General features: G+C 42.8%; 1 protein-coding gene across 4 annotated transcripts in view; it reads left to right on the forward strand.

Moving 5' to 3' along the window:
• The window catches only part of lgr5 (leucine rich repeat containing G protein-coupled receptor 5), a 153,152-nt gene that overhangs the window by 121,741 nt on the left and 14,601 nt on the right, over nucleotides 1-16,810 (forward strand). For 3 of the 4 annotated variants that reach the window (XM_033038173.1, XM_033038174.1, XM_033038176.1), the window contains 7 exons: nucleotides 2,117-2,185; nucleotides 5,077-5,148; nucleotides 6,522-6,593; nucleotides 6,692-6,760; nucleotides 6,854-6,925; nucleotides 7,670-7,735; nucleotides 10,035-10,106. In XM_033038173.1, coding sequence (XP_032894064.1) covers nucleotides 2,117-2,185; nucleotides 5,077-5,148; nucleotides 6,522-6,593; nucleotides 6,692-6,760; nucleotides 6,854-6,925; nucleotides 7,670-7,735; nucleotides 10,035-10,106 — 492 coding nt within the window. The remainder of the gene's footprint in view (nucleotides 1-2,116; nucleotides 2,186-5,076; nucleotides 5,149-6,521; nucleotides 6,594-6,691; nucleotides 6,761-6,853; nucleotides 6,926-7,669; nucleotides 7,736-10,034; nucleotides 10,107-16,810) is intronic. The other variant, XM_033038175.1, reaches the window with a different exon arrangement.

The following is a 16,810-nucleotide window of genomic DNA, read 5'->3' on the forward strand; positions in this document are numbered from 1 at the left end:
TTCAAATTAAGGAGAACTGGAACCAGTTCATGGCTGGGAGTGGACAATGGTGACAGGGTCTCCTGCATCAATGTAGAGCCAGGACTGTAACCTCAACACTGTATTCCCAAGGTTATCGAGTGTGGTTAGAATCAAAGCAGTCATGATTTTATTAAACAGTAGAACAAGCCTGAGGGGCCAAGTAGCCTACCCCTTCTCCTGATTGAAATGTTCATAAGGTGAATGTTCTGCCCTGAAGATTAACAAAGGAAATGATATTAACATTAAATTATGGCACGAAAGACAGGTTTGGTACATTGGTAGTTAAAGGGCCGTATAAAAATGACACCAATGAAAAAGAGTGCAGGAAACATCCAGGATTTACATTAGACTTTAGACTTTAGAGATACAGCGAGGAACCGGGCCCTTCGGCCCACCGAGTCCACGCCGACCAGCGATCCCCGGTCATTAGCACTACACTACACGCGTCAGACAAACCTGTAGTCTTTGGAGTGTGTGAGGAACCCGGAGCACCCGGAGAAAACCCACGCGGTCACAGGGAGAACCTACAAACTCCATACAGACAGCACCCATAGTCAGGATCGAACCTGGGTCTCTGGCGCTGTAAGGCAGCAACTTTAACCACTGCGCCACCATGCTGCCCTCTAGGATCTAGTGTCTCAGATGACTTATTCCCACACCTATTCTATGGGTTATGACATAGTTGTATGGGTATGACCACCCACCAAGGCGTATGGGTTATGATGGCCCTCTAGAATCTAGCGTGAAAGAGCATCGAGGTTCATTAATATCACTCATTAAACATCAATAATGGAGCTTGTGTCATAGTTCTGGGCTTCCACTGATGATCAGGAGAATCTCCATGGAAACTAATCGCACTGATATCTTTCAGAGACATTGAGACCCATTTGGAAGAGGGACCGAACTTGGCCTCAGGCACCGAATCTCATCATGTGCATTGTGACCACTAAGCACGTCCGCAGTCTAGCTTGGCCACAAGACAGGCATGTCATTTCCTGCTCACTGACATACCTAGAGGCTTCTCAGTGACAGGCTAACGTGCGGTAATCAAAATTAGAGCTCACAGACCACAATTTCTAAACAATACTCCCACAGTGGAATATACAACCCCAACTAATCAGGTCTTAGCACTTGAATCCTGGCATGGTGTATCCGCCCACAAGTGCACAATATGGAGGTGAATTATGCAAGATGGCACTGAGCAACTCAGGTCTCACGAAGGGACGTTGTGCAGGCTATGTTTAGTTTGGTTTAGTTTAATTTAGAGATATAGCACGGAAACAGGCCATTCCGTCCACCATGTCTGCGCCGACCAGTGATATCCGTACAAACAAGAGACAATTTACAATCTTTCCCGAAACCAATTAATCTACGAGCTTGTATATCTTTGGAGCGTGGGAGGAAATCGGAGCACCCGGGGGGAACCCACATGGTCACGGGGAGAATGCACAAGAGAACGTACAGGAGAATGTCCGTACAGACAGCATCAGTGGTCAGGATGGAACCCGGGTCTCTGGCGCCATAAGACAGCAACTCTACCATTGTGTCACCGTGCCGCCCCATGCTCAAACAGTAGAAGGGGTACAGAACCTCCCATACACCCCATCATGCACCATCAGTCCTACCCAGAGTATGGGCATCACACATTGATCGCAACTGCGTCATTACCCATAGAACTTGTGTAGGAGCAAGTCATCTCAGACCCTACAGGACTGCTGATGCAGATGACTGATTCACAACATTAATAGAAAACAGATAAATCTCTTTCTTTCTTAAAATGTAAATATTTTGTAAAGATAGTCACAGCTTAATGAATCAAGATTAAATGGTCTACTTCAACTATTTAAATATCTGACAGTTTATAAAATAACTACAGATATAATTACTGTATATTATAATTTATAGAATAACTATATAATTTCATTTATTCCTTTGTTTCTGCTAAAATGTGCATGCTTTTAAGATGTGCTAAAGAGTGGGGTTGTAATGAAATGCTTAAAATATTAATAGCTTGACTATCTTGGATTCACGTGAAATTTAGCAACATTCATTCTGCTCACATCTGCAAATGGCCTTTTCCCATTTCCTGATACAGAGACTTGAACTATAACAATCTGGATGAATTTCCTGTTGCTGTGAAGGTTTTAGCCAATCTCAAAGAACTGTAAGTATCCATTGCTGTCTAGCATTGCAGCCCAGCGAGCTGATGTAGCTTTACAACTCAAGTAAACACAGATAATGTTAACGCCTTTGTGTACCACCGAGGTGGCCTCATTCACTTCACAGGGTGCATGGGTGTGCGGGTCTGGGACCTGGTCAGTCAGGCTTTTCCCCTACCACACCACAGCAACCCCCCCAACTTTCTGAGCGCATGGTGCAGGCAGCATCTACAAAAGAGCCTGAGGTGTGACTTCCAGTCCATTGGAACACCTGATGTCACCCCATTGCCACCCAAAACTTGGGAACCTGCGGCAGGCCAATTTTGTGAGGGCTTTCTTTTTGCACACGTTTGCAATATTGCTAAAGGAAGCAACAAACTAGCTCTGCTCGTATAACTGGCATTTACATTTCTATCTCAAGTAAGTTCAAACATTTAGCTCCATCATCAAAACTCCGATCTTGGAATTGACAACCAAAATCAGAAGAAAAAAACAAGCAAATACAGATGGGGTCTAATAACAACCGTTTATGACTTGCATTGTTATCTTAATTGTCTTTACAACTTTTTACTGCTTTTTCCTTTGAAAAAAAACTACAAATCATGCGGTCTCTAAAACCATTGGTCATGTGAAAGATTGCTGGGCATCCGTGTAAAGTGAAATATATGTAAAGTGAAATTCCAATAATCTGTCATCCTATGGTGGTGCTAGACTAGAAGATTTCCAGGATTTGTGGTTTTTACTCCTGTGATACTCCAATCTGTTTTATTTTTACGTTACACAGCCATACAGTGTGGAAACAGGCTCTTTTGCCCAACCTGCCCACACCGACCAACATGTCCCATCTACACTAGTTCCACCTGCCTGCGTTTAGCCCATATCCCTCTAAACTTGTCATATCCACATACCTGTCTAATTGTTTCTTAAACGTTGCGATAGTCCCTGCCTCAACTACGTCCTTTGGCAGCTCATTCCATATGCCCACCACCCGTGGCGTGAAAAAGTGACTCCTATTAAACCTTTGCCCCTTCACCTTAAACCTATGTCCCCTGGTTCTTGATTCCCCTACTCTGGGCAAGAGACTCTGTACGTCTCTTATGATTTTATGCACCTCTATAAGATCAGTGGTGTCATAACTTTTTCAGTGCACCCAGTAGGTTTAAAGGGAGTGTGAAATCTACAAGCACGGGACCCTTACTCTGACCACAAACACACTGACGTTCCAGACCCCCGGTCCTGCTCCCCACCCCCACCACCGTCACATATCTGGCCCAGAGAAAGACCCTGACCCCAGCTCTATATCTTTCCCACCTTCACGGCCCTTGGATCCCACTCGGGTCTAATGTGTGAACAAAATGACAAACTATCGGCCTTGCTGAACATTCAGGTGCTGTGTCATCAGAATATTACTAATTGCGGAGCAATTAGTGCTGACGTTTATCCAGAGGAAGATGCTGCATCTTTTGTAAGAAAGGTCATTACTAAGGATTACAAGACTATGGCTGGCCTGGCTAAAGCCATTGAAAAGAATTCAAAAGTAATCAGAAGCCTGCTATAGCCCTTGGGATGCTTCAACTGATGTAATACAAAGAACTACTGGAGGATTACTGTACAGTGGGGCAAGAGGAGGTGTTGATCAAATGCCAAGTCCTTCTCACGAAAGGCAAAGGAAAAATTGGCGTAAAGAAACGTGGAACACGTCCTGGCGCAGCTCCAGAGTGCAGTCCGAAGTCATGTTGGCAGAAGCAGATTGTCCAAAGAAGGTCCACAACTTCGGAAGATCAGAGGTATGAACAGAATAAATAAGAGAAAGAATGCTTCCTTTTAAAGAAGAAAATTGAAGGTCTTCCATTTCAAATAGGAACTTAGATTATCATGTGGATCAGTATTATGAGGATTTTGAAGCCAACCCTTCAACAAAAACAACAGAGCAAAAATAATTCCATTGTCAGTTATGCATGGTTTCACTATTTCAATGCACGTTTCATTGTCCTCTGGGGGTCTACATTATCTAATCCCAACACATCCAGATCTGCATCCAGTAGACTGGAGTAACTCAGTGGGACAGGCAGTGTCTCTGGATAGAAGGAATGGGAGACGTTCTCAGATTGAGACCCTTCTTCAGAGATTCTATCCAGAGATGCTGCCTGTCCCACTAAGTTACTCCAGCATTTTGTGTCTATCTTAGGTGTAAACCAGCATTTGCAGTTCCTTCCTACACCTGCAACCAATGACCTTTCCAGTCTCCACTAGCTCTTCCATCCCTCGGGACTTTGCCCCCTTTCTGGACACTGCCTCCAGATGATCATACAGTCCGCCTATGTCTGCTTTAACTCTTTCCCCAGGCCCTCTGGAAGGGGCAGTGTCTTTAGCTACCTTGCTCCAACAGCCATGGAGACTCCATCCAAACTCCTTCTGCTTTCCATATCTCTTCTCACATTTGATTGTCTCCTAAACCTCACCTGATTCTGCTTTGGTCCGATCTCTGCCTTAGGATGTTTGGACTAGTCAAGACTGATAACTAGCAATTAATATTAGTGGCATTTTCTCATAGAACAGTACAGCACAGGAACAGGCCCTTCAGCTCACAATGTCTGTGTTGAACATGATGCCAAGACCAACAAAGTTGTGCCATTGGTAAAGATAACACTTTGTATCAGATTATCTCAAAATATTTCACACAAGAATTCCTTCTGAACTGCAAGGGAGCATTATTTCTCAAATGAGTTGTACTGTATTTTAGAAAGGCAGGATTCTGAAATAAAATGATCCCTCACTTAGAGATCAGCAAGTGAATACCAATGGTTTGAAATAAAAGTTGGAAGTTCTGAGCATATATTGAAATAAGAAATGTGTCTGGACATGAAGATTATTGTGTGTCATTATTATCTTTCAGGGGGTTTCACAGCAACAACATAGAGTCGATCCCTGATCATGCATTCTCTGGCAATCCGTCACTTGTAACAATGTAAGTTTTCTTACAACATTCACTTTTTGGATGGTTGCCAATGGATTCAGGGGTATTTACATCAGTTGCAGATATGGGCAAAGAAAAGGCAGATGGAGTTTAATCCAAGCATGTGTGATATGTTGCACTTTGAAAGGTCAAATACATGAGGAAAGACCCTGAAACCACATGAATGTAAAGATGGATCTTAGGGTCCAAGTCCATAGCTCCCTGAAAATGGCAACACAAATAGATAGAGAGATAAAGAAGGCTTATGGAATGCTTCCCTTCATTGGTCAAGGTATTGAAGTAAGAGTGTCATGTTACAGCTTTATAAAGCTTTGGTGCACTAGTCTAGGCTCTAAATTGTTGAAAAACACTATTTGACGGCTGAGCATTCTTTGTGTGGCACAGAGTCATATCATAAAGTTGCAAATGGTCTCAATAATGTACTGCAATGATCTGGGTACAATGGGGAAATTAAGGGACACTGTGGAAATGTTCCCACACCTCAAAGCCTATTGTCATTTGCAAACTGGTATTTTGGAAGTTACCAGAGAAGGTTTTTTAAGGAAATTTTAGGTTGTTCAATTAAAAATATGTAGTTAGTAGAAGGGAAATATGTCACCAACATGATCTATTAAATATAAAATAATTAATAGTTCAGTTTAGTTTACTTTAGTTTAGAGATACAGCATGGAAACAGGCCCTTCGGCCAACCGAGTCCACGCTGACCAGCAAGCACCCTTGCACACAAGAGACAATTTAAAGAAGCCAATTAACCAACAAACCTGCACGTCTTTGGGATCTGGGAGGAAACGGGAAAGCACCTGGAGTCAGGATCGAACCCCGGTCACTGGTGCTGTAAGACAGCAACTCTACCGCTGCACAACTTTGCCGCCAATACTGAATAAACTTTATTTAGTCATGCATTTAGCTCATTTGTGTCTAATTTGAGATGGTCAAACATGAATGGAAAGATTGTTGAACCAATGACCATTCCTGAGACTCCCACTACCCACGGCCGCAAGAAATTGCAGAGAGTTGTCCACGTAGCCAAGTTCATCACACAGACTAGACTTTCCACCAGTGACTCTATCTATACTTCATGCCTTGGTAAAGCAGCCAACATAATCTAAGACGACTCGCTTTGCTCGTTCCTTCTTCTCCCCTCTCGTACAATACCGAGAACTACATTCTGCCCTCTATATCTACCCTTTTGCTCTACCTATTATACTTGAGTTTGACTATTGTATTTATGTATGGCACATCTGATCTGTTTGGTTAGCATGCAAAACAAAGCTTTTCATTGTACCTCAATACATGTGACAATAATAACTCTAAACCTAAACTGTTGAAAACATAGATATGATTACAGTGTTTCTCCTCCACAGCCACTTCTACGACAACCCCATTCAGTTTGTTGGCAAGTCAGCTTTCCAACATTTACCTGAGTTACGCACACTGTAAGTACACCTGTAAAATGAAGTCCCCTCCCCGCATGTCCAACATTTACAGGGGGCAAGATATGTTTCTTAAATATTGATTCTGTTTCCCACCCTAGCTCACTTAATGGAGCCACAAAAATAACAGAATTTCCTGACCTTATTGGAGCCATAAATTTGGAAAGTCTGTAAGTTTGCCATCAATAATTTTATTCTAAATATATTTGTAAGAGACACACGATCAACTAATGCATCAAGAGTAACAGCTTTTACTTTGTCAGGACTTTGACGGGAACACAAATTACATCCCTTCCAAGCACCATTTGCAAGCAGTTACCAAATCTTCAAGTCTTGTAAGTCCCTTATCACTTCTTCACTAGACAATGTCTATAAATGACTTCTGGAATCAAATCGAATATTAGATATTTTAAAGAATTTCAAGAAATATAAAGTAGATGATCACTTTGTCAAAATGAATTACTGTTCCTTCGCCCTGTGTTAATAAGGAGGGCACATATTCCTTCTGGACATTTTGGTATTCAACAAACTGAACAAACAGGCATCCGTTTATTTAAACCAATGCTTGCTCGCTTGTCCACTTTGGCTCGCGGAAGTGTGGGGATTTGGGCAAGATCAAGGCCGCTGCTGATTTTGGAGCTGTGAACAAAATCATGAAAAAGAATCGGAGGGAAAATAGAAAAATCCGCTTGTGCAGTGTTGCCCATTTTACATTGTCACTCAAAAGAATTCTACGTGTTTGACTAAGTGCTGGTTTACACATAGCTTCGAAGGGGATCAGAGAATATGAGGGAAAACTAACATATTAGTAAATGGACCAACTGTAGGTGAATACAGTCATGGGCACGAGGACAAGCCGGTGATTTTGTTGGCTGTATTGTATTTTTATGTTTATTTCTACGAAAATCAGTAATGAATTTTCATTGAGCTGAATGTGATGTTTTACATAATATTAATGCCTCTGGACTATTTAACTTCACAATTTTAATTGTGATATTTATGTTTAAAAAAATCTAAAATAACACTCCCAGCCTGTATCTGCACCCTTTATATGGCTTAAATGGTCTTATGTTTAACAGAGATCTGTCTTACAACTGGATCGAGCAACTACCAAGTCTCTACGACTGCCGAAAGCTTCAGAAGCTGTAAGTTGGATCAAAGACTACGGTGTAGGAAAGTGTACTGAGATGGTTTACTCCATTTCTATTATTCGCATTTGAATGAATGAATGAATGAATGAATGAATGAATGAATGAATGAATGAATGAATGAATGAATGAATGAGTTTATTGGCCAAGTATATTCACAAACAAGGAATTTGCCTTGGTGCTCTGCCCGCAAGTGACAACATGACATACAGTGACAGTTAAGAATGATACATAAAACATTAAACATTAATAATAAAACATTATTGATTAAACATGTGAATTAAATAAAATACCAGAGCAAAAGGAGGCTACAGATTTTTGGTTGTTGAGCAGAGCTACTATCAAAAAGCTGTTTTGATGTCTGCCTGTGGCAGCTTTGACAGTCCGGAGTCGCCTTCCAGAGGGAAGTGAGTCAAAGAGTTTGTGGCCAGGGTGAGAGGGGTCAGAGATGATCTTACTTGCTCGCTTCCTGGCCCTTGCAGTGTACAGTTCATCAATGGAGGGAAGGTTGCAGCCAATAACCTTCTCAGCTGATCGGACGATTCGCTGCAGCCTCCGGGTGCCGTGCTTGGTGGCTGAGCCAAACCAGACCACGATGGAGAAGGTGAGGACTGACTCTACGATGGCCGTATAGAATTGGACCATCATTGCCTGTGGTGGATTGTGCTTCCTCAGCTGCCAGAGGAAGAACATCCTCTGTTGTGCCTTTTTGACTGTGGAGTCGATGGTAGCCCCCCACTTAAGGTCCTTGGAGATGATGGTTCCCAGGAACTTAAAAGAATCCACCGATGTGACTGCGGTGTTGTTGATGGTGAGTGGGGTGAGGAGAGGGGAAGCTCTCCTAAAGTCTACAATTAATTCCATTGTCTTAAGAGCATTGAGCTCCAGGTCGTTCCGATGGCACCAGGATGCCAGCTGTGACACTTCCTGTATGTAGGCAGATTCTTCACCATCGTGGATCAGTACAATCAGGGTCATGTCGTCCGCAAACTTGAGAAGCTTGACAGAGGAGTCAGTGGAGGTGCAGTCATTGGTGTAGAAAGAGTGTTGAGGAGAGGGGAGAGTATGCAGCCTTGCGGTGCTCCTATGCTGAGGGTTTGCGGGTCCGAGATGAGCTTTCCCAGCCTCACATGCTGCTTCCTGTCTGTCAGGAAGCTGGTGATCCACCGACAGAGGGGTTCAGGCACAGTCAACTCGGAAGGTTTGGAGTGTAGTAGCTCTGGCACAATGGTGTTGAATGCAGAGCTAAAGTCAACAAACAAAATCCTCGGATAGGTCCCCTGGTGGTCTAGGTGCTGGAGGATGAACCGCAGGCCCAGTTTGACTGCGTCATCCATAGATCTATTGGCCCGATATGCAAACTGCAGAGGGTGATATTTTTCAGCTTGGCCAGCACAAGCCTTTCAACGGTCTTAATCACTACAGAGGTCAGTGCGAGAGGCCTGTAGTCATTAAGACCAGTAATCCTTGCCTGCTTGGGTACAGGGACAATAGTAGAGACTTTGAAGCAGGCAGGGACAGTGCAGGTTTGCAGGGACTGGGTGAAAATATCTGTGAAGACTGGGGCCAGTTGTTCGGCACAGAGCTTGAGAGTAGAGGGGGAAACATTGTCCGGTCCTGGAGATTTCTGACTTTTCTGGCTTCTGAAAAGCCTCTCCACCTCCTCTATTTTTATTGTTGAGGATGGAGAAATTATGTTGCGCAGCACTGAGGGTGTGGGTAATTGGGTGTGAAGTGGTGATTGGAGAGGGGTGGGTGGGAAAGGGTCCAGTCTTTTCCGACTGGAGTTTTGCTTTAAGTATGTGTGAAGTTGTGAATGGGGAGGACTGGGTGTAGAAGGGCCCAGTCTTTGCAGACTGAGGTCAGGCTGTGAGTGGATGTGAGTTGTTAGTTGGGGTGGGAAAGGGTCCAGTCTTTTCAGACTGGAATCTTGTTTTAAGTAGGTGGGAATTGGTGAATGGGGGAGGAGTGGGTACAGAAGGGTCCATTCTTTGCAGACTGGGGTCTGGCTGTGTTTGTTGGGGAGGGGGTACCAGGGTTACGTTTCTGCTTGTCAAACCTGCAGTAGAACTAGAATTTCTAAGTAAGCTTGACTCTGTTTCTCCGATGGAGAATTAATTTATGCCTCTTTATGGTAAGCATGAGTTAAGGGTGCCTGCAGGAAAATGCCACTCGTTGTGTGTGCAGTGTTTTTCCGATCCGTCTGGAATCCTCTTACCATTAAGCAAACAAAGATTCCTCTGACATTTGAAGTCTGCTCTTTAAAATTCTTTTCTCAAACCATTTCCATTTTCAGTGACCTGCATCACAATAAGATTAATGAAATCCAGCAGGACACTTTCTGGCAGCTCACCGCCCTGCGATCACTGTGAGTAGCTTATGCTTCAGGTCCTTGGACAATTTGTATTACGAACATGAATAAAATTAGCTTGACTTTGTATTCCAGTAGGAACAAAATAAAAGTGCTCTCGTTGAACATTCAAATCACCAAGGCAAAGAATGCACAGGCTAAATACTGGTAAATTGGATTAATATAGATGTGCAGGAAAGAACTGCAGATGCTGATATAAATCAAAGTTACTGCAGACATAAAACTCAGCGGGACAGGCAGCATCTCTGGAGAGAAGGAATGGTTGAGACGCTTCTGCAGTCTGATGTCAGGGGAGAGACTGAAATAGTAAGATGTGCACTTGATGATCTGCATGCAAAGAGAAGGCCGAAAGGCCTGTCCCTGAGCTGTATGACATCGTGACTGTACCAAATATTTTAAAGTTCCTGAGGTAGTTTGAGTCCTCTAATAGGTAATCATAAATCGCTAATAGGTAATAGGTGATTATGGCAGGTAATACATAATAGGTAATTAAGCGGCCTGTTGTAGGATGAGAGAAATGCAGCAGCGAGGGAAGAGTACGGGAGGAGATTTCGAGCCCAAGCCGAGGTAATTGAGAGTTCGGCTGCTGGGAGAGATGGATTGAAACTGGGAAAAGGCCAGACACCAGAATGGGAGGAGTACACAGGTGTTGAAAGCATGGAGAGCTGAAGGAAGTTAAGGAGATGCAGAGGGACAAGGTTAAGAAGGGATTTGAAGGCCGGGGTTGGAATTTTAAAGCCAACTTACACCAGACCAGGAGCTAGTATGGGTCAGCAAGAACAAGGGTGACCCGTCCCTTCACTCCGGAGATGCTGCTTGTCTCGTTGAGTTACTCCAGCACCTTGTGTCTATTTTAAAGGCGAGCAAGACCTGGGCAGCAGAAATGTTTCAAGTCTATATAAATGCTAATTGTTCCAAAAATAAAAACTTCTCATTTACCTCAAAGCACCAGCGACTGGCAAAGAGAGAAACAACAGATTATTTAACAGGGATATGCTTTGAAACAGTAGCCCTGATCTGATAAAGTGGGGAGAGGGTTGCAGTGTGTACGGACAATTGTCCATGACATGTTTTATTTGATTGATGAGTTTATACTGGAACAATAATAAACATATAATCTGGCATTAAGAAGGGACCCATAAGATCGGGGTTCTCTTCTGAGCTGCGTGTCATCTTCAACTATATTTCATCGTGGTGCAATTCCTGCAAAACGCACGAGATCTATTAAATATTAATTTAAGAATACCCAGCAAGGGACAATAAAAATATATACTGACTGTCAAAACAGTTACTTTATCATCAAATGCAGTGAAATTCACAAAACAATTCAGTGCCCTCTCTGCCTGGTTCTGTATTCTGCGCTCTGCAGTGTTCTAAATGACTGGAAAATCACAGTGACTAATTGAGAAAACTCAATTTGAATGGGTGGAGCTTTGATGATCAGCTGTTTCATCTATCCTGCAAGTGCCTCTGCACAGTAAATCGCAGACATATCTCCAGCAAAATTATGGAGTCATTGGCTTCGTAAACTGACACATCACGCCTACCCTTGCTTTTAAATAATATCTCCAAAAGATACCAGGAATTTGTTTTCTGCTAGTGGAACTTGAGCTTGGCAATAAACGCTGTCTGGGGAGAATTTACATCTTTGTTCACTTAACTTTAACACTGCTGGAAGTGGCTTTCAAAGCACACCACTGACCCATCCCGTTTGTTAGTGGGATGGACTGGTCAGTGGCGAGATGGCAGTGGAAATGAACGGAAAGTAAAATGGAGATAGGCCAGAAACCAAAACGGTTTGCAGTTACGAGAAGTATATAATGATTTTGCCAACAAAATATTTAAATTATAGGCCTAACTAATCTATAACTGTGCCGCACTACATGAATTTGGAATTAGTTTTAGAGAAACCTAAAGCAGAAATAGTCAATTTTGTAAATTACTGCCCATAATGGGAACGACACACGCAAACCTAACTGAAAAATTTAAGTCCCAACCAAATTAAACATTAGCTCAGCCCAAATCGGATTATTGCCTCCAATTCTGGGTGCCACGTTATGGAAATAGAGGAAGCAGAAGATATTTATGAGAATAATATCGTAGAAGAGTTTTTTTGAGTTATTTAGTTGGACTGGATGGAGCTCCTTTGCATGGAGGGGGATTTTGATGGGAGTTATTGACATTTCTGAAGGGTTACCACAGGAGTTGATGAAGAGAAAATCTTTCTCACGAGAGAAGGATTAATAACCAAAGGACAGAGACTAATTTTCACGTATACATCTCACCACAACACTCATCTATATCAATATTATATCTTGTCACATTGTTTAATATCTGCCTTATGTTTAATGTACCACTCCTTAATTTTTTTGTTAACATTAGATGTGAACGTGTGGGCAAGGGTCCCAACTTTCTTGCCATTGCCTTGATTTTAGTTCTGAGTCTATTGGTGAGAACTCGGCAATGCACCCAGTGAGGTAGCAAGGCAACTCTTGACAGTTACCCCTGGAATTGTGCATTTACAACAAATGCTAGAAATTGCTGTCAGGTTTTCTTTGCTCTCTTGAATGCAAAAATTGGGACGTACACTTCAAACACACAAATTGCCTAAAAATAAGGCTTTGTGTTATTCCGAATAATGCTAAGAGATTTTTTTATGGCATCCTGCTTTTTGAAAAGGTTGTCTATAGATGTCCAGGCTCAATTGTAATTTACAAAATTGACTATTTCTGCTTTAGGTTTCTCTAAAACTAATTCCAAATTCATGTAGTGCCGAACAATTATAGATTAGTTAGGCCTATAACTTAAATATTTTGTTGGCAAAATCATTATATACTTCTCGTAAACGGCAAACCATTTTGGTTTCTGGCCTATTTCCATTTTACTTCTCGTTCATTTCCACTGCCATCTCGCCACTGACCAGTCCATCCCACTAACAAACGGGATGGGTCAGTGGTGTGCTTTGAAAGCCACTTGCAAAGCTGAATTGGCTAGGGTTTAGCGCAGAGGAGATTAAGTAAAGAGGTGCACAATTGAGGTGTATGAACCCATTCCCATAGCACATTAACCTGTTATTTTTCTTTAGACTATGTTGCATGTCTTCTGAAAGGAGCTGTCACAGTAATGCATGCAGGTCACAATGCACATTTCACTGTTTCCACACACAGTGGAGGATGGTGGTGACAAGCGCGATCAAATAAGATAGCGTTTTTGAATGCAAAAGACTGCAGATATTGGAAACCTGATAATTCTGGAACTAGTCATCCTACGTGATAGCACCAGTGGGGATAGTTTAGTTTATTGTCACGTGCACCGAGGTGCAGTGAAAAGCTTTTGCCACTTGCTAACCCGTCAGCGGAAAGCCAATACATGGTTACAATCATGCCATCCACAGTGTACAAATACATGATAAATGGAATGATGAGAATAACGTTTAGTGCAAGATAAATTCCAGCAAAGTACGATGAAAGATAGTCCAAGGGTCTCCAATGAGGTAGATAGTAGCTCAGGACTGCTCCCTCGTTGTTGGTACGATGGTTCAGTTGCCTATAACAGCTGAGAACAAACTGTCCCAGTGATAAACAGATTTCTCATGAAAGGTTGTGAACCTGCAAACATTAATGCTGAATCTCTCTCCATTGGAACACCTGGATAAGCGAGACATCTACGTCAGACTCTGCCTTTAATACCATTATACCATCCAAGCACATCACCAAACTCGGTGGATTCGCTACCTACCTCTTTGGTGCCCCTCGGACTATACTTGATCGGACTTCTGAAATAAAGTTTGGATCCATGAAGAGAGCATGGTGGCATGGAACTGAGAAACACATGGGATCATAGCAAATTTAAAATGAGCTACCCAGCCTAATCCCATTTTTTCTCCCAGAGATGCTGCCTGTCCTGCTGAGTTACTCCAGCTTTTTGTGTCTATCTTCAGTTTAAACCAGCATCTGCAGTTCTTTCCTGCACATAATCCCATTGCTTGGTCCACAGGCCTCCAGAGGTTATTTTCCCCCACTATCACTTTTCCAGGCAGTGAGTTTCAGATTCCAATCATCATAATTTGGGTGAAAATAAAAACCTCGTCATTTCAGTTACATTGAATCTATGCCCTTTGGCCTTTTAGCCCACTATTAAAGGAAATATATCCTTCGTATTTACTCTGTCCAAGTCCCTCATAAATGTACACAGCGCAAGTAAGTCTCTCCACTCGATTTCCTCCGTGCCAAAGAAAACAGCTCCAGCCAATCCAACCTTGTCTTGTTAATAAAATTATCCAGTTTTCATAGTAACTTGGCAAATCTTCTCTTGTGTTCTATCCAACTGAAATCGGAGTAATTCACAGTGGCCAATTCACTTAACAACCAAGGTAGACACAAAATGCTGGAGTAACTCAGCGGGTCAGGCAGCATCTCTGGAGAAAAGAAATACAGTGGCTTGCAAAAGTTTTCATACCCCTTGAACTTTTCCACATTTTGTCACGTTACAACCACAAACGTAAATGTATTTTATTGGGATTTTATGTGATAGACCAACACAAAGTGGTGCATAATTGTGAAGTGGAAGGAAAATGATACATGGTTTTCAAATTTTTTTACAAATAAAAAACTGAAAAGTGTGGCGTGCAAAAGTATTCAGCCCCCGAGTCAATACTTTGTAGAACCACCTTTCGCTGCAATTACAGCTGCAAGTCTTTTGGGGTATGTCTCTACCAGCTTTGCACATCTAGCTCAGTCAAATTGCTCAAGCTCAGTCAAATTGGATGGAGAGCGTCTGTGAACAGCAATTTTCAAGTCTTGCCAGAGATTCTCAATTGGATTTAGGTCTGGACTTTGACTGGGCCATTCTAACACGTGAATATGCTTTGATCTAAACCATTCCATTGGAGCTCTGGCTGTATGTTTAGGGTCGTTGTCCTGCTGGAAGGTGAACCTCCGTCCCAGTCTCTAGTCTTTTGCAGACTCTAACAGGTTTTCTTCCAAGATTGCCCTGTATTTGGCTCCATCCATCTTCCCATCAACTCTGACCAGCTTCCCTGTCCCTGCTGAAGAAAAGCATCCCCACAGCATGATGTTGCCACCACCATGTTTCACAGTGGGGATGGTGTGTTCAGGGTTATGTGCAGTGTTAGTTTTCCGCCACACATAGCGTTTTGCATTTAGGCCAAAAACTTCAATTTTGTCTCATCTGACCAGAGCAACTTCCTCCACATGTTTGCTGTGTCCCCCACATGGCTTGTGGCAAACTGCAAACGGGACTTCTTATGGCTTTTTTTCAACAATGGCTTTCTTCTTGCCACTCTTCCATAAAGGCCAGATTTGTGGAGTGCACGAAATAGTTGTCCTGTGGACAGATTCTCCCACCTGAGCTGTGGATCTCTGCAGCTCCTCCAGAGTTACCTTGGCTGCTTCTCTGATCAATGCTCTCCTTGCCCGGCCTGTCATTTTAGGTGGACGGCCATGTCTTGGTAGGTTTGCAGTTGTGCCATACTCTTTCCATTTTCGGATGATGGATTGAACAGTGCTCCGTGAGATGTTCAAAGCTTGGGATATTTTTTTATAACCTAACCCTGCTTTAAACTTCTCCACAACTTTATCCCTGACCAGTCTGGTGTGTTCCTTGGGCTTCATGATGCTGTTTGTTCACTAATGTTCTCTAACAAACCTCTGAGGCCTTCACAGAACAGCTGTATTTATACTGAGATTAGATTACACACAAGTGGACTCTATTTACTAATTAGGTGACTTCTGAAGGCAATTGGTTGCACTGGATTTTATTTAGGGGTATCAGAGTAAAGGGGGCTGAATACTTTTGCACGCCACAATTTTCAGTTTTTTATTTGTAAAAAAATTTGAAAAGCATGTATCATTTTCCTTCCACTTCACAATTATGCACCACTTTGTGTTGGTCTATCACATAAAATCCCAATAAAATACATTTACATTTGTGGTTGTAACGTGACAAAACGTGGGAAAGTTCAAGGGGTATGAAAACATTTGCAAGCCACTGTAGGTGACATTTTGGATCGAACCTCTTCTTCAGACTGGAGGAACTCCCGTTGGAGAGAGGAGAACTTCTTTACAGTAGGCATACGTTGAGGAGATTTTGCAGTGGAGCAGACAAAATGTGTAGGAAGGAACTGCAGATGCTGGTTTACAATGAAGGTAAACACAAAATGCTGGAGTAACTCAGCAGGACAGGCAGCATCTTTGGAGAAAAGGATTAGGTGACGATATGGGTCTGAAGAAGGGTTTTGACCCGAAACGTCATCTATTCCTTTTCTCCAGAGGTGCTACCTGACCCAAAGGACAACAAAGAACATTTATTGTCACATACACCAATAGGTGCAGTGAAATTTGAGTTACCATGCAGCACACAGATAAGATGGACACAACACTATAGAATTTAACATAAAACATAAAAACATCCCCCCACAGCGGAATCAACGTTTCCCACTGTGAGGGAAGGCATGAAAGTCCAGTCCTCTTCCTCTTGTTCACCCGTGGTCGGGGCCTATTGAGGCCTCTGCAGTCGCCGCAATGGCGGCCCGATGTTTCAGGCCTTCTCGCCGGGAAGATGGAACTCCAGTGACGGAAGAACACTCTCAGCAGCCTGGAGTTCCGAATCGGCCGCTTCCTACCAGAGACCGCGGCTCCTGAAGTCCACGGGCTGAGCTGGGCGGAGCTCCAACATAGGCG

This window comes from Amblyraja radiata, chromosome 19 (genome assembly GCF_010909765.2).
Source record: "Amblyraja radiata isolate CabotCenter1 chromosome 19, sAmbRad1.1.pri, whole genome shotgun sequence".
NCBI classification, from domain to species: Eukaryota; Metazoa; Chordata; class Chondrichthyes; order Rajiformes; family Rajidae; genus Amblyraja; species Amblyraja radiata.